Genomic DNA, 23,478 nt, shown 5'->3' on the forward strand with positions numbered 1-23,478 from the left:
ACAAAATACACTTGTAAAAAATGTAAAATGAGATTTTTAAAGTACTAATAACCGTTTTAATTTGCAAATAGTGAAATGAGCTTACTTTTTTTTTTTTTAACAAATTAAAGTATCTACATTAAAGAGGTGAGAGAGAGGGCTAAACCTTACAATGAGCTTTCCATAGTAATGTGTTTCAACTTCGTTTTTGACGAGAATCGAACCTAAAACTTTTTACTTACAAGTGAAGATGAATACCATTAAATCGTAGTAATAAGTGATAGTGAATTGAGTTTATTTGAAAATCAAATAAAAATAAAAAGTTAGATGGTTTGATGTTACAACATACACTAAAGGCCTGATTAGTGCTCCCTTTTTATACAAAACTTGAAATCTGAGATACCAAACCTCACCAGATCCCTATTTCTCCATCAAATTTAAATAAAACCAAATATAAACGCCAAACTTTTTCCCCCCCACTTCCTCATCCTCTTCTTCTAGGCATAACTAAAGAACAAAACAACCCAACACAAGAAAGGCAAGGTTATTCATGGGAAGGGACCCACCTGATGACACTTATTTACGGTCTATTTGATCACATTATTTTTAATTAATATCGTTGGTTAATAATAATAAAAAATTTTAATCAACAAAAACACCAACACAGTGGCTTCACTTGTAATATATCTCACATCCAAGTCCCATTCTTATAAACCTCCCTCCTCCCTCTACCTTTCCCCACTCACTCTCACTCCCTCACTTACAGTTACACCAAGCTAACCCACAATCACAAGCTCCTCAACGTCTCTCTCTCCCTCCCTCTAGAACCCTCTCACTCTCTGGAACCCCAAACCCCCCAAAATCCCCAGATCCAAATCCCACACAATGCAGCTCCGCCGGGCCACCACCGCCGGCGCCTTCCTCCTCACGCTCACCCTCCTCACCACCCTCACTGAAGCGCACAACATCACGCGTCTCCTCGCGAAGCACCCCGAGTTCTCGACCTTCAACCACTACCTCACCCTGACCCACCTTGCCGCCGACATCAATGACCGCACCACCATCACCGTGTGCGCCGTCGACAACTCCGCCATGTCGGCCCTTCTCTCCAAACACCTCTCCATCTACTCCATCAAAAACATTCTCTCCCTCCACGTCCTCCTAGACTACTTCGGCGCCAAGAAGCTCCATCAGATCACCAACGGCACTGCCCTCGCCGCCACCATGTTCCAGGCCACTGGCTCCGCCGCGGGCTCCTCCGGATTCGTCAACATCACCGACTTAAAGGGCGGAAAGGTTGGTTTCAGCCCCGAGGACAACGACGGCAACTTCCCTTCCCATTTCGTCAAATCCGTAGAAGAGGTTCCGTACAACATCTCTATCATTCAGATCAGCACCCTCCTCCCCAACCAGGCCGCTGAGGCCCCCACCCCGGCCCCCGCTGAGCTGAACATCACCGGAATCATGTCCGCCCACGGCTGCAAGATCTTCGCCGACACGCTCCTTGCAACCTCCGACGCCTTCAAGACCTACGAGGACAATCTCGGCGGCGGGCTGACCGTTTTCTGTCCGATGGACGACGCATTCAAGGCCTTCTTGCCGAAATTCAAGAACCTGACTGTGGCCGGGAAGGCTGCGCTGCTCGAGTACCACGGCATTCCGGTCTACCAATCCATGTCGATGTTGAAGTCCAACAATGGACTGATGAACACTCTGGCCACCGACGGCGCGAGTAAGTTCGACTTCACCGTCCAAAACGACGGGCAGCAGGTCACTCTGAGGACCAAGCTTGTCACGGCGAGGATCACGGGGACACTCATCGACGAGCAGCCCGTCGCTATCTACACCATCGACAAGGTCTTGCAGCCTAAGGAGCTTTTCAAGGGGGCTTTGACTCCCGCACCGGCCCCGGCCCCGGAGAAACCGGCCCACGCGCCGAAGAAGGCGAAGCACGCGCCCACACCTGTCGCCGAACAGGAGGCCGATTCGCCCGCTGAGTCGCCGGATGAGGACCCGGCGGATCAGACCGCGGATGACAGTAACGGAGCCGTGAGGGTTGGAAGGATGGGGGTTGGGGGTTTTGTTTTTACCAGTGTGTGGTTAGTGTTTTCATTGCTGTAAGTTTTTGGTTTATTTTTAATTTTTACAGGCTTGTTCTGGGTAATAAGTGCGATGTCAATTCGAGGTAAATCTCTTTTCTTTTCCTTTTTTTATCTAATTGGTTTTGTGTGAGTGTGATTTTCTTTTTTATTTTCTTTTTTTTGTGGGGGAAATTTGTAACATTGTGATATTTGTTTGTCGGTGGAAGTTTGGTTAGTACTTTGGTAGAGACCATTTATTTATTATACAATTGTCACATGTTACTTTCTTGTAGTGAGATATTCTTGTAATTTTTTGTGCTGTTTAAAATAGTTGTCTATTTTTTTTCTTATATAAGAATATTCGGAGGCAATTTGGTATGAAGACCCTCTAAATTAGCAGCCGATTCAAGATTCTAACATCACGTGATTCTAATCAAGTTACGTTAGGTTTTAGCCAAGTGACGAGTTGAGACCTAATGCCTATGCTGCGAAATGAGGTCTAAGCAAGGGTTTAAGCAGATTTAAGTAAATTAATTATCACATAAATAAATGTTTAATTACACTTAGAAAATATACTAATGTACTTGTATTGAAAATTTGAATTTATTATTTTATAAAAATATTAGAGTTTTTGCTTTAGTATTTTAGTGTATTTGATAGTATGAGATGAAAGTTTAAGTAATTACCAATTTGTAGTATTTTATGAAATATTTTTAAAATTTGAAAAGTTTTTTTATTTACCTACTGAGTGACTCAATTTGCAACCAACTCCAAGCTTTTAAAATCCCACATACAGTACAGTAGTCCAAAGACTCCAAACTAGATGTCAACATTTGATAAAGGCGAAGAAGAATAACTCCAGCCCACTTGAAGAACTCAAAATTTAAATCTACTCTTATCCGTAGTCTTCTCTTTTCCACCATCTGCCCAAACTGTTGAGCGGTCCTCGGAGGTCAAAGTTATCACATGTGCTTCTTCAGACTTACGGAGACCACCCGGTCCATGAATGAATCCGCCCCTGCCCCAAATCATATTGCAGATGTGTTGATTGAGGATAATCGAAGTTACTAATGTATTTGGTATTGAGTTTGACTTTCTTAAATAAATCATCATACTTTCATCAAAACAAATTGTATTTTCTCATTGCAAAAACGTTACCGAAATGGTTCCCTAGTAAAAGATAAACAAACAACTTATACTTTAGCATATACTTGAAGTGTAATGTAGGTCAGAAATACAAGCGAATATAGTTTACTTGGATTATTAACATAAGATGAAGCATTGTGTCTTGTTCAAGTCAACAACAAAGAAGAAAAAGTGGTTTGTATGTTCGAATTTTTTTCCTTTCTTTTTGGAAATTGTTATTTGTACTTTGAAAAATTTACTTGTGCACATGTAATGTTTGGGAGACTATTAATTTAAAGTATATTTTGTAAATCATATGTTATAGTTGTTGATGATTAAATTATTACTTAAGTGTTGATTAAGCTGCTTAGTTTCTATGAGTAATGTTAAGAAGGCCAACTTTTTAAACTAAATTCGCAAACCATATAATGTGTCTCCAATAAGAAATAAGTACGTTAATAAACACTTAAGTAATAATTCAATCATCAACAACCACATCATTTGTTTTACAAAATTTGGTTTAAAATGTTAATCTCCCTAGCATTGCTCATTTCTATTAGTGACACATCACATAATTTAAAAGTGTGTCTAGATAGCATTACTAATTATGCACTCCAAACCTTCTATATTCCATATGGAACTCCATTGGAGGTGACTTTTTTAGGAAAGGGGTCAAATTGGGCCATTTAGGCTACCGTTGAAGATCAAGATGTCCTTATAAGCACATCAATGTCCCTTATTTACTCGATGTGGGAGTGATACTCTCAACATTATATCATTTGTACCCTTCGTCTATTATATAGGATTTTAATCATAACTAGATCCTAAAATTGACATATCTCGTCAAGATGGTGCCTAAAATTGAAATCGATTTTCTATTTCAATGATCATCTTAATGGAGTGGGTCAACTTCAGAAATTACTTGTGATAAAAACTTATTATATATTGTTAACGTTCAAAACTTGCATGTTAACAAATTAAAACAATAAACCCTTAGTGGACTTGGGATATAGACTAAAATGAAATAGACTCAAAATGGTTCATCTGTGAAATTGGGCCACATCCACTGTGTTGCTTGGATTATATTGATTTCAGGAATAAAAAGAGCTATCAGCTAATAAATGAACTCTCTCTCTGTTTCAAGTCGTTTGACGCCAATACAAGAGGTCCCATTCTTTTATATAGGCCCTCAATGACACCCCCAACCTTGGATCTTCTCAAGTTGGCATTTAATGCGCCACCAACGCAAACTAGTATGTTGACACCTTTTCACCTACCAACCAAACATTGAATGGTGGAGTAACCTACATTTAGTCAAGATGGAGCACATTTTCACAATGATATGGGTTGAGCATCCCGCTTGGCCTTGGTTATCCAACCCTTCCTTTCTGAGCACCATTTTGACCACCTTTACATCCCTTCCTAAGTGTCTACTAATGATTGTGAGTCATAACGTGGCGTAATTGACATATGGGTAGATTTGTCTTCGGAGACTTGTGCCATAAAGCTATCAATCCGCCCATGTTCCCTTGGTAGTTGAAAAGCTCTTCATGTATCCTGGTCGGAAGGAGCAAGAGGTGGTCAACTTTAGTGCTTGGGAGCATCATCTTCTAAGCTCCTTAGACATTGGGCTTTTCAATCTCCTTGGGTTTTTCGTGGCGCCTTTCTCGGATTGCATCATTATAACATTAACATATATTGTCTATCCTGTGCACACATCTTCTATGTCTAATATTTTCATTTCGTCAACTGAGTTGAGAAAACTCATTCAAGTGTTTGTTTCATTGACATGATGGGCTTTTTAGTCGTCTCAGTAGTTAATGTAGGGATAATTTGTGATCTCTAATGACGAAGTCGTCAGGGATGGAATCCGGTGTAACTTGGTTTTTTCGTAGCATGAGTATTTCTGAAGTTTTAGATGTCTAAAATGTGCCAACAAGCTAAAAGGACCAAAGAACTCATGTCACGTAGCGGCCTATTTCAACCTAACTGATGGCATGAGATGAAGTGGGACACAAATAATGAATACATGGAGTAAATTAAGACAGTAGAGTTAGTGTTGGCGAATAAGATCCCACATTGGTCATATAACAAAATAATATACAATTAATGTATTGGAGTTTTTACCCCTAATATAACCAAGTCATTTTGTGATAAAATCGAAGACCTAATAATATGTGGTTAAGTTAAGACACTATTAGTGATGGACTATGCTGAGTCTTTAAGGTTTATCAGTTAGTGTGTAGGATGTAAAGTTAAAGATATTCTACAGAGTATGAGAGGCATAGTAATACAAAATTGATTTGGTAGCTAGATATATAATGTAAGTCGGCAATTAGTTATTGTTAAAGAGCCCTTGAAAGTTATTGTAAGAACGATTATACCACATTAACTTGAAGAGAGAAGTGAAATTCCTTTTCCAGAACAGTATATTCAACTGTAGTAGTAAATTCATTTTTAGATAGAAACGCAAAGAGAGTCATTTTCGCTTACAGCTATTTATTATAGTTGAATGTGTTTAAACTTTCAGATTGTGTCTATATATAATAACAAATAAAATATGGGTTCGTTTGGATGTGCTTTTAAAATTATTGAAAACGTTTTTAGAGAAAATGTTTTTTGGTTCCAAAAGCACTTAAAGGGCTTCCTAGATGTGCTTATTCCAAGAAGCACTTTAAGTGTTTTTCCAGAATTTACTTACATTTTTACTAAGAATTGGTTCCAAAAACATTTTCACCAAAAGCACTTTCAGTCATTTCAAAAGTATATCCAAACGAGCTCTATAACACTAAAAGCAAATGAGAAGGCTTAACAAGCACTCGGGATGGGGTCAAGTTACTCTTGAGTGAGTGCTTGAGTTGCTCTCGAGGGAGTATCGAGCCATGAGAACTAGACAAATGAATTTTAGTGCAACTAAAACAAAAATACTCCATAGTCAATATGAGAAACGATAAGAGCACTCAGGGTCGGCCCTGAGGGTAGTCAGAGTAGGTGGCCGCCTAGGGCCCCTACTTCGGGGGGGGGCCCCAAATTTTTTTTATTTTTATTTTATATAGGGAAATGTTATTGACACTCCAAAAATCTCATCCTACACTCTTCACAAGTGTATTTTTTTTTTTTTTCAAATATAGAAAGTTTGGAATGTAAAATGAGAATTTTAGAGTGCCAATCATAATTATATATATATATAGATATATGTGTGTGTGTATATATATATATTTATATATATAATTTTGTAGTTTGAGTAAAATATCTAAATATAAAATTATAAATATTTTTTTGGAACTTGCCGTGTAGTGTTTAGGGTTGGGGGGGGGGGCATATTTGTTTTTAAATATGTGTGTATATTATTATATAAATATATTTTTGGAGTTTGAATTTAATAAAATATTTAAATTTAAAATCTTATAGTTGTCTTGAAAGTTGAAACTTGGTGTACAAAGTGGTGTACAAAGTGTCTAGGGTGGGGTGAAACTCCAGCAACAATTCACCCTTTTTTTGGGAATTTAATGCACAGAGCAACTAAAGCAAGTCTCCGCCTGCGATTGCGAATTGGTTCTTCTTTCCCACTCCACTTAGAGCAGCTCCAGCGGGAGCTCCTGCTCTAGGGACGGGCTTCGGAACAGGGCTGGATTGCCCGAGGAAGTAAGTCCAGCGTTGGCTGGCGAGGGAGCCCGAGCAGGCTTGAGCGCCAGGCCTGTCGATTCGTGCCAGCCAGAGCACCCGAAGGCAGTTTGACGTGGGCTGACGTCAGGACGACGTCTCCACGCTTTTTGAGGGCCACGTAGACGTGGGTTCCGACGAAACCGACTGTGCCGGTGACGAGAACGGATCTTTGCCGCTTCCTTTTCTCGCGACCACCGTCTCTTGTTGCTACTGCAACTTCAAATTCTGGGTTTTCAACCAACCCCTCTTCCATTTCGGCAAGACCCATTGCTGGATTCTCAGGGCTTGGTTCTCCGTCGGCGTCGGATTTGATTTAACCTTGCTCTTCTCTGTCTCCCTCCTCCTCATATGGGAGCTCGGCAGAGCTCTCAATCTCTTCTTCGTCCACGGTGAAGACAAGTTTTGTGAAAAAAATACTATTATTTTATAAATAAAAAAATAAAAACATACTATTATTTTATAAATAAAAAAATAAAAAAATACTATTATTTTATTGCTTATTACCATGACTATTCAAGTGCAACGGTGGAGATGCAAAAGGCAGTTACTGTTCATTAAGGGTAGTTACTGTTCACTAGATGGATTGAATAGTGAATAACCTGGGGGGAGGGCTCTCACGCTGGAGTTGCTCTTATAGAGGTCAGGCACCCGATCAATGCTTCTCTTCTCTTCTTTTTTTTTTTTTTTTTTTTTTTTTTTTAAATTTAATTTGTGAGTGCTGTGTTTGTAAATATAATTAGGATTTTTTATTCTAGGGTTTATGATTTGTTTATTTTAATGTGTATTGTTTATGCGAAATCAAAGTATTCACTTGTTCAGTGTCTACATTGCAATTATAAAATTCGAACTTATGGATGCACTTAATAAAGTGGTTAAATCCCTTCAAGAAGATACATAGATTATGGGTGCACTTAACAAGGTTGGTTACTTTTGCTTCCTAACTAGTTTTGGTTCAAGATAATTTAAAGCTTCGATGTTGAATTTTACCATATTTTTTATGCGCCTCATTTTGTGTTGTGTCATTTGTATCAAACTGTTGTGTTGGGTAGTGGGTAAAATTTGAATTTTAGTTTGTTTCTTTGTCAATTTGTTGTTTACAGAATATTGAGTTGATTGTTGATTGTGGGGTTGATTTCCTGATTGAAAAAGAGTTGGTTATCATGCCTTCTATTAGAAATAGTAAGCCCATTAACAGAAACAGAAAGTATCTCTCTAGGTCTCAAAAAAGAAGAAATAAGGAAAATGAAGAAGCATTAATAAAGTCTCAGGCTGGATCTCTTAGTAAGTTTTTCAAGAAATAAGACGATAGTTCAGTGAATGAGGAACAAGGGAATCATGACAATAATAGGGAGAAAGATGAATTCACGACTGAGACTGATAACGAGCGATATAAGCTTCTATCTGACGATGGTAGTAAAGAGCAAGAAGATGAACTTCTGATTGAGACTGACATTGAAGAACATGATCAAACTAATGAGAATGGTAAGGATAATGAAATTGTCTTTCCTTTGAATATTGATGATCCAGGGAATTGGGATAAGATTGATCAAAATCTTAGGGACATGTTAGTGGAAAGAGGTCCTAAAAGAGTTGATGATGTTGCATTTCCGAAAGATAATTCAGGTAGGCATTTTTCTTTTGTACATTACATTAGTAAATTGCCTAATGGAGAGACGCAAGATAGGAAGTGGCTGGTCTACTCATGTTCTTTGGATATAGTATTTTGTTTTTGTTGCAAGTTATTCAAGCAAATTGGAATCAAGACTTACCTGGATAATAAGGGTTTGAAAGATTAGAAGAATATTGGTCACATGCTTACAACTCATGAAACTAGCAAGGAACACATTTATTACATGAGTGAATGGATTGAATTGGAAAGAAGATTGTAAAAATGTAAAACAATTGATGAAAGTGAGCAACAACAAATCAGCAAAGAGAAAGAACATTGGAGACAAGTGTTATAGAGGATAATTGCTGTTGTGAAAAGACTTGCAAAAGTTACTTTGGCATTTCGTGGAGACAATGAGAAAATGTATGAAGAGACTAATGGAAATTTTTTAAATGTGATTGAAATGATTGCTGAATTTGATTCTACAATGCAAGAGCACATTCGGCGTATTGACACACATGAGACTCATTACCATTATCTTGGCCACAAGATTCAAAATGAATTGATACAACTGTTGGCAAGTGAGGTCAAAAGTGAAATCATAGCAAGAATCCAAGAAGCAAAGTATTTTTCAGTGATACTTGATTGCACTCCGAATGCCAGTCACGAAGATCAAATGTCTCTTATAATAAGGTGTGGATGTTACAAAAACTCCAATAAAGGTTGAAGAATTCTTTTTAGAATTTCTGAATGTACATGACTCAACAGGGTGTGCACAGTTTGATGTGCTTTTAGGTGCATTGAGCACTCTTAAACTTGATGTTGATGACATAAGGGGACAAGGTTATGACAACAGTTCAAATATGAAAGGCAAAAATAAAGGCGTGCAAAGCAGAGTACTTGACATAAATCCTAGAGCATTTTACACTCCATGTGGTTGTCATAGCCTTAATCTTGCACTTTGTGATATAGTCAACTGTTGTCCTAGAGCTATGTCTTTTTTTGGAGTGGTACAACGTATATATACATTTTTCTTATCCTCAACAAAGCGATGGAAAGTTTTTATAGATCATGTGCAAGGAAGTCACACCCTCAAACTGTTGTCACAAACTCGTTGGGAAAGTCATATTGAAAGTGTTAAACCCATAAGAGAAAGTGCTCAACAAATAAGAGATGCTTTGATTCACTTGGCAAATACTAGTGAAGGTCCTAAGTCAAAGAGTGAAGCCGAATCCCTAACAATCCATGAGCTGGAGAATTTTGAGTTCTTGTTTGGTATGGTTATTTGGCATGAATTGTTGTTTGCTATTAATATTGTTAGCAAAACTCTTCAAAAAGAAGACATGCATATTGATGTTGCTATTGATCAATTGAAATGGCTTATATCCATTCTTGATCAGTATAGAGAAACTGGATTTTAAGAGGCAATGAATGAAGCTTAGAAAATAGCAAGTGAGATGGAGATTGAACCTATTTTTCGTGAGAAACGCATCATTCGAAGAAAGAAATAGTTTGATGAGAGTGCTAGTGAAGCGGCAACACAATCAGCAATTGAAGCTTTTAGAGTTGATTACTTCATTTATATAGTTGATCAAGCTCGTACTTCACTTCATATCAGGTTTGAACAATTTCATAAATACGAAGAAACTTTTGGGCTATTGTTTAATTTGAAGAAGTTAAAAGATGTAGACAATGATAGCTTGAAGGGTTTTTGTATCAATCTTGAAGGATTTCTGAAACATGGTGAGCATTCTAATATTGATGGAAAAGACTTATTTATAGAGCTAAGAATCTTAAGATAAACTTTGCCGAATGAAATAAATCGAGCAATGGAAGTGTTGAAATATATAAGACAAATGGATGGTTGTTTCCCTAATGCATGTGTATTTTGTTAACCATACCAGTTACAGTTGCCTCTGCAGAAAGAAATTTCTCAAAATTAAAGTTGATCAAATCGTATCTTCGATCAACTATGTCACAAGAAAGATTAAATGGGTTAGCTATTTTGTCAATTGAAAAAGAATTGGTTGAAAAGTTAGATTATGTAAACTTAATTAATACATTTGCGTCTAAAAACGGGAGACGTGTAATATTTAAGTAATGCTTGCATATATTTCTTTTTTGGATATGAATTCTGATGATTTTTGATGTAGAAATGAACTTTTTCATGTATTTAGTGAAATCTTTTCTTATACATATAAATGTACAATGAGTTGGGTGTCAAAGAACTTTAAGGCCCCCACTCGAAGGCTCGCCTAGGGCCCCAAATTTCTCAGGGCCGGCCCTGAGGAAAGCCCCTTAAGCAATAAGCAACTCAATCATCTTAAATGAACAGTAATTGTCTGCAATGAACAGTAACTGCAAAGTGCATCTCCTCCCCTAAATCGAATAGCTCAGCAATTCGTATTAAAATATTAGTATTTTTAATTTTATAAAATAATAAAAGATAATTTTATTTTTAATTTCGAATAATAATAAAAGATTAGTTGAAAGTATTTGAAAATATTGAAATGTAGTGTAAAGTGGAAGAACATGGTTACGTATTTATAGAAAAAAAATTATAATATTTTATATTTATAGTTATTTTATTATAATTTTTAATATTTAAATTGTGGCTCACGTCACCCTTACGTCACATAGACAGGGCGCTGAGTTAGGCGATTATTGCCTGACTTTTCCACCGGGCTCGCCTTGGATGGAATTGTCCGAGTGGGTTGAAGTGTTTTGGATAGGGGAGAGACCAGATTGGGTTGCCTATCCCCAAGGCAATAAGAAATGGTGGAATTGCTCTAAGGAGGCTCTCTCAAAAGTGACTCTTTATAAATTCTCTATCATCTCATTTTTTTTGCACAATATGTTATAATATTGACATGAAAATTAACGTTAAACTGTGGTATGTTAAAAAGTTCATAAAATGTCTCACTTTGAGACTCTCCTTATCATTTCTCTAGTCAATATTTATCAACACTGAAAATATGAAGATAGACGATGAATGAATTCGATAAGTGAGTTGAACCCACTCACGTCTTCGCCAGCAAGTGAAGGAGCAATTAATACATGGTTTGTCTTGCAATCGTCACGCATAGCATGCAAAGTGGATAAGTTCTTTGCAAGAAAAGGCCAGATGTTTGTCAGTTTGTCAAAAAGGGAGTAAAGAGACGTATCATTTCAGATTTTAGTGAAGCAAAATCAACCATGCAATTGCCAGGTACAGCAGAAACAACAAGCTCCTTATGCTACATGGCAGAGAGAGATCAACGAACCACCCTGCGTCTCTAAGCCCACCGATTCCTCTCTCAAGAGTAACTTGTAAGACATGCGTACACCGTAGTATATCGTGCAACAATGTAAGAATATGAAGAAAAGTTAAACACGTCTTTTGCACGAGATGTCATGATGTACTCGTACCATACAAGTCATTTTCCTTTCAACAAAATTAAGCTGAATCTGCCTCTTAGTGTACCAAGATATGACAATTCGTGCTCTAGACTTAATCAAGTAATTCATTATCGATCTGAACTTAACCAAGTTGATTTGAGCAGTGTGCTACCTAAGTTTGAACCTTCTCCTTAATTAAATAAATTTGATGTAAAATATATGAAAAAAAAAGAGAGATTCCAATTAATTGAAAAGGGTTTATTTACCACATACATAAGATTTAGATAATTTATATACTCCCACATAAGAAGATCAGAAAATATAAAGCATGCAAACTTAAAAGAAAAGTACAGTAGAGTAAAACAACATGACCATCATAACAGAAAGGAAGATTGAGAAAGGAGATGAATTAGCAGCATGGTTGTCATCAGGGTAAGGCACATATCCTCCTGGTGGAGAAAGGTATTGAGGATTTTGAGGGTATTGCTGGCAGCACTGACCAGGCTGAGTTGGGGGGCACTTTCCTTGACCACGAGGCGGCGGTGGCGGCGGTACTCGTCCATAAGGGTAGCCAGGACTTGAGCTGGGTGGCGGTGCTGGTGGAGGAGGGCCATATAAAGGGTACCCTGGAGTTGGTACGGAGGGAGGACACTGACAAGAAGGGCAGTTGGCACAATTATCAGTAGGGGAAGGATTTGCATTTCTGGTAACCTCCTTAGCAGCCACAACAAGGTTGAAGAAGATATAGAGAGAGAGTGCTGTGACAAACGCAAGTTTTGCAGGAAACATTCTTCCTCCTTGTGGCTAGCTAGAAAGAGAAATGAATAGAAACTAAGGGATACACACACACACACACGCAGAGAGAGAGAGAGAGAGAGAGGGAGGAGAGAGAGAGAGGAGTTATTTGGTGTATAGAAGAAAGAAATTGATAAGATCATATTATTGTAAATTGTAATATAGAGAAGCATGCACCAGCTTTCAACAGTGGTTTTCTGAATCCCGGATTTGGTGCCGCATGGCAGACCATCTGTCATAACAGTGTACAAGTAGCATATAAAGATTTAACTTACTATGCATGCTTTTCTATACATACGGACAACTCGGAAGGAAAGAAAATTAATTAAAAAACTAAACGGTTTCGGTTATAGAGTTTATATAGTTAAGATAATTCGTTAAGGGTGAGATTAACTCTTTAAGTACTCATCCATGCGAGTGGGCTAAGCCGAGTGGCTTATGGAGATATATTTTAAGATTAAATATAAAACTCATTAAGAATAATTAAGAATGTACATAGAGCAAGTATGTCAAATGTAACCAAAATGTCATACACGTCAAAAGAAACACCACAACTCTTAACTATAAACTCATCAAAAATACAATGCAATTCATCAGCTACGGTTGACACACATCTAACTAAAATGCAAAATAACACTCATCAGAACTAAACTTTGTCAGTAGTAGTAGAGTTGCTGTAAAGGCACCACAATGAACAAAATTCAGTTTTCTCCTCATGGTTATTTTCCATGCATACAAACCACAAGAAACATAAAATCACCTCCTCGACTTTGCTCAAAATTAGTGAGTTTGAGTCGGAAGTCATAGACATTACAAAGCTCTACTTGATAGAGCGAAAGAGCGATCACAACCAGAAAGAGTTTTATCTCTAAAGTAAAAGAGGGACCACATCCAAGGATGCAAATGGTTATTTAATGGGATAAACAAAGAAAAATAAAGAGGGAAGAGACCAGAAAGAATTGCCGTCGACGCTAAGGCCAAAAGTAAAAGTTAAAAACTTATGGTTCTTTTTTCTCTCTATAGCAGAGAAGAACTAGGGCTCAAAACTATTAGTGCTTAGTTGTAGAGAAACAATTTTACGTGTGATTCTGACAACGTCATAGTTATTAATATATCCATGTTATAGCATGAATGAGCCATAATGTTGATATTTTACCCACCAAAGTATGTTAATAAATAAATGTATGCTATGCAGATAACAATGACACTAAAAAATATCTCGTGAAAAATGGCAAAATTGTAAATAACGTCAATCTAATTTTGGTTTAAAGTTTCTAGACATACGGAGAGGAGGATCCCAACACCGTAAGTAAACCATGTTAACTTGTGTTAAACATCATCATCTGTCTTCACTCTTCATTTGGTCTCCTGAATTGGATTGAATGTATCAATTCCTATTCCACTTTCACCTTGAATATAGTTATCTATTCCCATCAAATCCTAGCGACCAAGCGAGGTCTATTAGTCCTGTGTCTAGAGACAGTGACAAATATAAAACAAAAATAGAACAACCTACACGGAGATATTATAAATTATCGAAAATTATTGAAGCGTCTATGACTGATATATAGAAAATTATCGAAGGATCTATGACTGATCAGAAGAACATAGGCACTGCATATCCTGCCTATTTAAATACAAATAACTCAACTTATGGTCAAAAACTGATGTTATAGGCAGTGGAGAAAATCCAGCATATTCTCTGTCTAATTTTGCCGAGCAAAGTTCAAGAATGTACTTGAAGAGCTCATGTTTCTGGGTGACTGGTTGAGCTGCAAACTCCTCAAGTGGAATCCACTGCATGAAATAAAACAACGTCACAGATTTGTAGTGAATGCATATGAATTTCAGTTTGTTTAACAAAAACATTATTAATCTACCCAAATTAGATTTGAGCAGTATTCAAAGTTCAAACACATCATCGTCGAAAAGTTACCTTGGCTGCCTCGATCTCCAGTTCTTGCTTTTGGATGTCAAAGGTTAGAGGACGCAGCATGCACACGAAGAATAGATCCGACTTCTCAAAGAATGCCTTGTGTGCTTGCCTAAAGGTAGCAGAAAGAAGAATGTGTCACAACATTTGAAGTTCAACAAATTTGGTATTTGTTAGAATAAAAGCCTCCGATGAAGCCAAATAACTGTATAGAAAACATTATGCTACACGTACATGATCGGTTCCAGAGTTTCGAGAGAGGTACTCTCATAGGATTTATTTTCATCAGAAGCATGGCTTGAGTTATGTAACTAATGTAGCAGAGTCACAGCCATTGGAGCCAGACCAGATTAGTTAGATAATCACTTGCTTAATGGGAATATTATCGCCAACCCATTTACTAAACATAATTAAACAAGAAAGCAAATAGAATTACACAAATGACAACAGATCACTGCAGGAGTGTGGTTTGAACCCGTTAGTTACACGACTGAGACTGTTAACGTCAATGTTCACGGCCAAGCCCCCTTTCAGTCACATCCTTGATAGCCAATGATATTGGTTCACAGGTAAGGTACAGGAGAATTTGGTTCTTTATAATCATATTTTGCAGCTCTTTTATGGGATGTATGGCTTAGTTTTTCTCTCTCCAGTCAAATTTGATATCTTACAAGATTTCAATTTAAACGCACATGAATTCAAGAGTGCGCAAACTGGTACCTGAATGCTAAAATCTCCAGAAATTCTGCGTCGATCTGAAGAAGTTAAAACCAGTGATCTTCATCACAACATAAATAGTGGTAACATAAACTACAAGGCTTGCATGAATAATATAGATTGATAACTTACTCCTGTTTCTTCTTTGACTTCTCTTATGACAGCTACAAATATATCTTCACCCTGCAATTGAAGATCTAATTTGATGTCCAATACTCTAGGGCATCATAGTATTTAAATAACTAAAGTACTTCTTCTTTGAGGACGTTAGGGTACACACCTCGTCAACGACTCCAGTTGGGATTTTCCACACCCCTGTTCCTTGGAACCTGCCACTCTTTTCCTGGACTACAAGCATCTGTGCAGAAGAAAACTAAGTTCGAAACCAGCAACAGATGACAACAGGGTTGTTATACGGAAGACAAATGATAAGCCTACCAAATAATAAACAAAGAAGAACAAGAGCAGCGAACAAGGTGGAAAAGTTTAACATACAGCAGTATGCACACTCACTGAATTAGAAAAACGAAATATTTGGTTGAATTAGAGCGAATTGGCAGTGAAATAATCTGAAGGCGCAAGGAAAGGTGAGACAATTTATTAGTTATCTAATTTGAACTGTTGCTCCAAATCATTCAGAGACCAACAGCTACTCAGCCTTTTACTTTATCCAAACAATTAACAAATAGTAGATGAGAGCGAGTACCTCTTTTTTATCATTCAAAACAATAGCACCAACACCTACTCGATGTGATGCATTTGCAGGTAGAGTATCATTAATTTCAGGAATCCAATAAACAAGCATGAGGTAGTGCGGCTCAGCATGATGGTACCGAAAACCCTCCTGCAATCAACATAATAGATTCAAGCCAACTCAACAGATTTGTTCAGATTAATGGACAGAATACGACATAATGCTCATCAAATCATATCTGTAGAGTACCTTAATCCCTGGTTGTTACCTTTTTTTTTTTTAAATTGATTGTAATTAGTTTCTTCAAGCGAAAAACTATTGTGCCAGAAACTATGCAGGGTATCAGCTTCATTCTTCTTTTTTTGTTGTATATAATATATAAGCATTCTGAGAGTTATGTATTGTGTAGATTCAGTTTACCGACCGGGCTCTAAGTAAGAGTGTAGTTTCATTTACTAGTCTAAAATACACAAAATCTTGCTTTTTGTGATAAACAGTCGCAACACAGAAGATCACGAATTACACGAAAATCAACGATGAATTTATAAATCAAATCATATATGATCTGTGGTATATTGGACGCAGTGCAAGCAACATAATTATTATTGGCAAGAAGGTCTGCTAGTTCCTCAGATGGTCATGTCCCCTTTATAGTGCAGCTCATAACTCACAACCAGCCTTTTGAATTGAAATTACACAAATTTGTACGGCGACATTTAGGCTGAATAGTGTGTGGTTACCTTAACTGCAGTTTCAACAAGATTTACGAGTTCAATGGGCAATTTTATCCAAACACCTTTCTTTCCCTGCGAAGTCAATATGAAAAGTTGTAGTACAGACGAAAGAAACGGTCACAATATCCATCAAGAAAGAAACAAACGCTGTTCACAAGTTCATTATTGCATATCAAACAGCTGGTGTACTGAAATATTTTATCAATATCATAGAAAGCATATCATATAGGCAAATAGAATAGATCATCAAACTATTAAACCAAGATTGTCCAATGAACAAGTTCATATCCAATGAGAAGCATAGATAGCAGCACCTCTTCCCTCCATTGCGAGATTGATGCCCTAAGCAACGTAAGAAAGTCCTGAGGGTCCATAGCATCCTTCATGTCTACAATAACTCCTCCATGGGCATCATTGATTGCAGGTAGTAATTCAACACCATTTTCACAGACCTGGTTCGATGAATTTACAGAACTCGGCATTGTTCTAACCACAACAGTCACAAAGACAACAAAACCTGAAAGCAAACATCCAGAGAAGCAAAATAATGAAAACCAAACTACGTTACACCTCTATTGTTTATAACGATTGTGATCTCAAAACCGAATATCCTAACGGAAATACAATCAAATAACGGCAGCCCCATTTGTCAAGTTAGCAGTGATTCTTGATGAAAATTACTGTGGTAGGCAGCCGTACTTCACTAGTCAACTCTAAACAAGAGCAGCAGATATAAGAAGCTCGAAACTGAGATACGCACATACACATAACATATTTAAATTAAAGATGAAATCAGCACAAAAACAACGAAAAATCTACCGTGTTCCAGAGTATTGAAAACTCCCAACTTTTTAACCATTTATACCTTCTTCTGTTTTTTTCACCAATGATTCAATGTTTAATAGACCTGAAATATAAAATACTTTGAAGCACCATAAAAACTTCGAAGAAAACTTACTTGCGGACTACGAGCCTTCGACTCGATATTATTGTCACTGTGTTGTGTGGTGTATTTGAACTCCAAGTCTCTCTTATCAGTTGTGGGCGTTTTGGGTATTTAAGGGGGTAAGGGTGTGGATGCGGGAAAACTACTCTGCGGTGAAGTGGATGGTGACGTAGTTCCACTTGTTTCAAGGACCAATGGCATCTCTGCTCTGGGTCCCACTGTTGACATGTAGCCAGCATACGTGGAGGGAAGTTAGTGGGTAGACATCAATTTGGATTCCATCCAGATCTAAATTGTGAGAATTCTAAGAATTCTTGCATTTTAGTTATTCATCGTACATTGTGCGATCAGAAATTATTTGATTTTTTTATTTAAAATTAAACACAAATAGTATTTGACGAAAACTGATCGCACTGATATACGATAAACGACTAAGATGTAAGAATCTCAAAGATCTTTACAAAGTGGATTTGGGGAAAATCCTCTTCCGTAGGCGCCAACTATTAAATGATGATGTGTCCGCTTAGATTTAACATATTTACTGACGTGGATGCCACCTCTATGGTACGTGGACAAAGAATAAATAAACTAAAATTAATTATTTTAAAATGTCAAAATTCACAAATTTAATTAATAACATACGATTATCTAAAGAAATCATTTTTCTCATGATTCAGATTCGAAGGATGATGAATAAGAAGAAACTGAAGCAGCTTTCTTTGAAATATGGTACAATAGATGATTGTGTATTTCAACTGTTGACACAATGGAGATGATTATGTATTTTAAAATATAAAGCGTCAGTGGTGTGGTTGTAGGGTTTGGATTAAATCTTATTTGAATTTTTTTTGTGAGTATTCTAGAGATCGGTATATCTTATTCGTTAATTGTACATGGTAAGACTAGAACATTTTTAATTTTTAATTTAAAATTAAATATAAACAATATCTAACTAAAGTTGATCACATAATATATGATAAATATATATAATATGATAATCACTAGGATCCTCACCAAGAGGATCCTCATCTCTACGGTTTATGGTTGTGTGGTCTTATGGTTGTTGTGTATGTTTAATTCTTTATTGCTGTGTCCTTAAGTGGGTGGAGTTAAATTAGGAGTTTTAGCATTGACTGTGGGGCAAAAAGAAATGAACTTGGTAACTTCTTCGGCAAATGACCGGAACAAATCCACTTACAAAATTCACCATGTGGTTCAGATCATGAACAAGGGAATTAATGAAAAATACAATCAAGGTGAATTTATTTTCTTAAATTGGCATTCTGCTGATCTACAGTTTTTAGTAATCAACAAGTGTAGAATTTAATTGATGAAATGGGGGAAAATGTGAGAGGTTCCGGATTCGATACTTCGAACTGGTAAGTCTGCTTGACTGCGGCGATGGGCAGGGTGAAATTCTTCATAGCCTCTCTGAGCTCGGAATGAGTGAATTACTGTGACTTACCACCAGTTGTTCCCCTTATTTAAAAAAAAAAAAAAATTGATGATATGGAGAAACATGATCCAAGAATTGTTTATGGTTCACAAGATTAAGAAGACTGTTGGTGAAGGTTCAACTAACCTGAGGACCTAAAGCGTCAATGAAACGGCTTATATGTTCCTTAGGGCTACCTTTCCCCCCGTGAAAGAGGACAAGGTTAAGAGTCTTGTATCCCTTAGGATAAGGCATGTGGAGAAAGCTGACCAGGTACGTATGGTGGCTCAGGAGCATACTTCCAGCTCTTCGAGCTCTTGCGCAACTTCTTTTCCAGTATGGCAATAACATCTTTTTGAGTGACAAAGGATGACATATTTTCAGAACATTTGCCTGCAGCAGTAGCTGACTCTTCCTGGGAAGTCTTTTCCTTGAGCTTTGGAATTCCAGATGGCCCACGAAATCATTAAGACCAGACCGATATTGAGAGATGAAAGGTTGGTCGCAAGGTCTAATGACAAATCCATCACGAATAAGGATTCAGGGAATTACAGTAGAGCTCCCAAAGGAGAGCAAATCCAAGAACATCGAGCAAAGTGGCAATCCTAGAATAGATGAAAAGTAGATTCCAAACGGAGTTGTAGTAGATGTAGGAAGCATCCAATGAAATCCGTTTTTTTAGAGAGATTGACTCTCTTGGGGATAATGTCCCTGCACACACACTAGGCAAGCATGCAGACCTTGGGGGGATTTTTGCGTTCCAGATATTAGACCAGAGAGTTTAAGTTGAGCTCACACCAGCTGAGGTAGAAGCCCATTCAAGGTCGGCATGATCTTCCTAGCAACGTGATATGCCGATTTGACAGAGATGACACATTTATGTTCAAAATACCACTTTAGACAATCACCCACATTTCTAAGACTTAATGGAATGGATCAAATTAGATCAACTTCAACATAAGAGAATAGGCCCTTGAGAATCTCTAATTTTGCTCAAGATAGACAAGATTGTCTTTATTAAATGGACAGGGCATACAAATATTCCCACGTGTAGCATAGCAGCCCTAAAAGTTGCCTAAAGCTCCCCTGCTGGTGGCATGGAAAAGTCAAACGTATTAAATATATGATTAATTTCTAAATCCCATCTTTAATACAATAAGATCAACCATATTAAGGAATCCTTATCACAATTAATTAGGGATATTCTAACCATTATCCGAAGATATTATCTCCTAATTAATATATTGAGAATATACTTTCTTGATACATCCAACGAATGACAAACCTTGGCCATTGGGATGCCGCCATGTGATCACTCATATATTTCATGTATTTATATCATCCATTTGTAGTCTCTTTGTGATGTTTTTGAGTTAAAATGGTTGCATTTTATCTTGTTTTGTGTTAGTATGCAGTTACATGTACTTTAGGATCAAGTTAAAGGGAGAAAAAGTGAAAACAAGCCATTTCTGGAGCTAACCCTTACAAAAACATGGAGAGAAGTTCAAATAAAAGTTTCTCATGTGTTACTAACATGTGAGTATGGGTGTGCAAAAGCTGCTAACATGTGAGCATGGGTTGCAAAGCTATGGAAAGACAGCAGAGCATGAGTTTTACAAACAAATATTTCCATGTGCTTGATGGGATAGCTATGTAAACCATTTGAACCCCATATTCCATTATTTTACAACAAAATATCTTGCAGCCTCTTTTACCCCATAAAAGAGGGCCTTTCAAATCACTTAGAGGAAGCTCCTCCTTAGGGATGCCCAAAGCTCTGTCTCTCTCTTCTCTTTCTTTAGCCTTTTTTCCAAACACAACTGATCTCATTCGAATCCCATTCCATCTAGAACATTCTTGGAGAAGTTCAACATCAGAATTGCTTCAAGGGGTTTCTTCTATGAACTTTAATTTCACTCATGTTATTCTTGATATTTATATATTTTGTAGCTCATGTTATGTAATTAAGTTCATAGTTGGGGATTTCGATGTAACCCTGCAAAACTACTCTATGTTATTAAGTTAAAGTATTCAAACTACCAATATGTGCTCTTGTTTCATTCACTGGTTTTATAGTTTAATTTGTTTGATAATATTAATGTTTGATCACCATTATGGCTGCTTATGAATTATTTGATTAAGGTTATAGTACACATCATGCTTAATCTTGATAGACATGTGAACGAATGAAGAAACTGCTATGCATACATCTTGCCATGTGATTTCTTAGGTTCTTTGAAGTTTTCTTGTTCTGAATGGATTCTTATTTGGTAATCTAAGTTGAACATCACAACTAGGTTGCAAATTAGGAGTACTTGATCACAACCACATATCAAATGGAAGATCATAAATAAGTAAAACAAAACCCTGTTTCAGATTGGAGAGTTGAATATGTTTTGTCTTAATTTTCATGGAATTAGCTTGTAATGGTGAAATCGATTTCCCTAGTTCCATTGCCATCGTTTCTGAATCATTCTATTATTCAAATTTACATCTCTGCATTTTAAGTTTTTGTACTTTTCAAATCAAAATCCAAACTCAATTTGTTAGTTTCATTGTTTATTTATGGTTCACATAAAGCTCGTAATTTGTAGAGGTCCAATAAGTCCCTATGGTTCGACACCCTTACTTGTGCTACTATATTATCCTTATATTTGCACTTGAAAGGAATAACAAACAAAATGGTGCCATTGCCAGGGACTGATCTCAGTCCGATCTAATTGCTCTCTTTATAAACCCTATCTGTTTTTGTTTTCTTAGTTTAGATTTTTCATTTACAATTTAGTTTATTTTGATTTCAGTTTGTAACCAAGATGTATGGCAAATGTCCATTATGTGCTAAAACTAGCCATCATCTTTAATTTTGCCAAGGAGAGATGAGTTTCCTATATTTGTTCAAGAGCACTCACAGCGCATGTGTTTCTCTAATCAAGGGCCACTACAATCATTGCCAAATACATACAGCCTTGCTTGGAGGAACTTTGATCATAACTCTTGGAAAAACATGGAAGCTCCAAATCAAGCATTTGCACCTCCACCACATCAGCCCCCTCTTGACACTTCATTGGAGGACACTTTGGAGCTACTTGCTCAAAGCACTTTGCAATTTCAACAATCAATGAGTAGCATGATTCAAGAACACTCCATTGCACTCACCAAGTTGGAAATTCAATTGTGACAGATTGTCCAAGGGCTAAATGAACAACCATGTGGTGATGGTCAAGATGTGAATGTTGAACAATCATTGGAATCTAGATGTGCCTATATACATAGAAAAGTTCTTGAATTTGAATCTTTTTCCCAATCTTCTAATTCACTTGAATTTTTTTCAAACATTGTGTTGGATTATCCCTTTTGTTTTACATTTTTACATGTGCCATCTTTAGAATCTTTGAGTGATGGTTTATTGCCATATCAAGAGGAAAATGAATTGAAGTTGGATGACGAATCATTGTTGCCCATTCACCATAAGAAAGAAGATTCGGAGCTAGACAATGAGATGGTTGCCTAGAACGAATTTCATTCATCCTTAGCAATCACGAACCCATATGTTGAAACCATTGCTCCAGCCACATCTTCAACAAACCATCACAATCGAGTTCTTGTGGCAATTCAAGGATATGGTTTTTCACATGGAAGGACAAAAACGCCATCACAATCGAGTTCTTGTGGAAATTCAACGCACCATATTCAGGGTCCCCCCCCCCCCTTTTTTTTTCATGTGTAAGACAAAACCCTAACCCCATGGCCGACCATGTACACTGCACGATAAGTACTTTCAGCTCCTCCAAAATTTAGTAAGTTATGTGCTTACTATACAAGTCTAAACGCTCACTCTTTTTAGAGAAACTAACTTAGACATCGGAGATTCACCTGCATAACCTGCCCCCACCTCGTGAGGGTGAGAGGCTTAGATCTTTGATCAAAGATGTTGATTGTTTTGCAGGTATATTTTTGTTAAGATTGAAGGCGGCAAAAAATTGTTACCACACTATTCTTATTTTTGTCTCACTCACATTAAGAGTAGAACTCTTACACTTCGTCCATTTTCTTATTTCTTGATCATGTCACATTGTGGGTGATATTTGAGTTCACTCTCCACCAATACTATCTTGTTCCTCGCCTTATGTGCATGTGGATATGTTGTTGGGTTGAATGTATGTTTTAAATTCCTTTTTATCTTGGTCCATGTCTCAACCCATGTCCTTAAGCTTAACCCATGCTCATGACCTCAATCCCTTGCATAATTACGACTCCTTGCAGACCCAATTAAAATAAAATATAATAACAAGGTGAAGCCCATACAACATCCAAAGTGCTACTTCGTAACTCTTTTTACACACATTTTGTAAGGCTCAATCCGTAACTTTTTAGAAGGAAATTGAA

The 23,478-nt window shown here is 37.1% G+C and overlaps 4 protein-coding genes across 7 annotated transcripts; 2 read left to right on the forward strand and 2 right to left on the reverse strand.

Annotated features, from left to right (window-relative positions):
* Positions 1-700: 700 nt before the first annotated feature.
* Positions 701-2,372, forward strand: LOC103963913 (fasciclin-like arabinogalactan protein 1). The gene has a single exon (XM_009376792.3). It carries the CDS (start codon positions 865-867, stop codon positions 2,098-2,100), a length of 1,236 nt encoding a protein of 411 aa, XP_009375067.2. The 5' UTR covers positions 701-864; the 3' UTR covers positions 2,101-2,372.
* Positions 2,373-7,752: 5,380 nt separating this feature from the next.
* LOC125480042 (zinc finger MYM-type protein 1-like) lies at positions 7,753-9,881 on the forward strand. The gene is made up of 4 exons (XM_048590260.1): positions 7,753-7,770; positions 7,952-8,030; positions 8,166-8,474; positions 9,229-9,881. The coding sequence occupies exons 1-4, from the start codon at positions 7,753-7,755 to the stop codon at positions 9,879-9,881; spliced, it is 1,059 nt and encodes a 352-aa protein (XP_048446217.1).
* A 2,200-nt stretch (positions 9,882-12,081) lies between these two features.
* LOC103963929 (nudix hydrolase 10) lies at positions 12,082-17,747 on the reverse strand. 4 transcript variants are annotated; one of them, XM_048590334.1, is made up of 9 exons: positions 17,670-17,747; positions 17,026-17,228; positions 16,718-16,783; positions 15,990-16,127; positions 15,564-15,656; positions 15,416-15,466; positions 15,287-15,321; positions 14,570-14,678; positions 12,082-14,430 (listed from the first exon to the last, which is right to left on the reverse strand). In XM_048590334.1, the coding sequence occupies exons 2-9, from the start codon at positions 17,191-17,193 to the stop codon at positions 14,221-14,223; spliced, it is 870 nt and encodes a 289-aa protein (XP_048446291.1). In that variant the 5' UTR covers positions 17,194-17,228; positions 17,670-17,747; the 3' UTR covers positions 12,082-14,220. The 4 variants fall into 4 exon arrangements, with proteins under 4 accessions (XP_048446291.1, XP_048446292.1, XP_048446289.1 ...); XM_048590335.1 differs by lacking the exon at positions 17,670-17,747 and adding an exon at positions 17,577-17,659; XM_048590332.1 differs by lacking the exon at positions 17,670-17,747 and adding an exon at positions 17,531-17,659.
* On the reverse strand, positions 12,175-12,627 carry LOC125480043 (splicing factor 3B subunit 4-like). The gene has a single exon (XM_048590261.1). The coding sequence runs from the start codon at positions 12,625-12,627 to the stop codon at positions 12,175-12,177; it is 453 nt and encodes a 150-aa protein (XP_048446218.1).
* Positions 17,748-23,478: the final 5,731 nt, after the last annotated feature.

Source organism: the organism of the source record quoted next, unplaced genomic scaffold (assembly GCF_019419815.1).
Source record: "Pyrus x bretschneideri cultivar Hongxiangsu unplaced genomic scaffold, Pyrus_bretschneideri_v1 Contig31, whole genome shotgun sequence".
In the NCBI taxonomy this organism is placed as follows: domain Eukaryota; kingdom Viridiplantae; phylum Streptophyta; class Magnoliopsida; order Rosales; family Rosaceae; genus Pyrus; species Pyrus x bretschneideri.

Coding starts and splice junctions, on each gene's coding strand:
- LOC103963913 (XM_009376792.3), top strand. CDS start 865: ATGCAGCTCCGCCGGGCCACCACCGCCGGCGCCTTCCTCCTCACGCTC.
- LOC103963929 (XM_048590332.1), bottom strand. CDS start 17,570: ATGGTTAAAAAGTTGGGAGTTTTCAATACTCTGGAACACG. Junction 17,229..17,530: donor TTTCAATACTCTGGAACACG/GTAGATTTTTCG, acceptor GTTTGCTTTCAG/GTTTTGTTGTCTTTGTGACT. Junction 15,657..15,989: donor TTTTGAATGATAAAAAAGAG/GTACTCGCTCTC, acceptor TTTCGAACTTAG/TTTTCTTCTGCACAGATGCT.
- LOC125480043 (XM_048590261.1), bottom strand. CDS start 12,627: ATGTTTCCTGCAAAACTTGCGTTTGTCACAGCACTCTCTCTCTATATC.
- LOC125480042 (XM_048590260.1), top strand. Junction 8,031..8,165: donor CATGCCTTCTATTAGAAATA/GTAAGCCCATTA, acceptor ACGATAGTTCAG/TGAATGAGGAACAAGGGAAT. Junction 8,475..9,228: donor ATTTCCGAAAGATAATTCAG/GTAGGCATTTTT, acceptor ATGACTCAACAG/GGTGTGCACAGTTTGATGTG.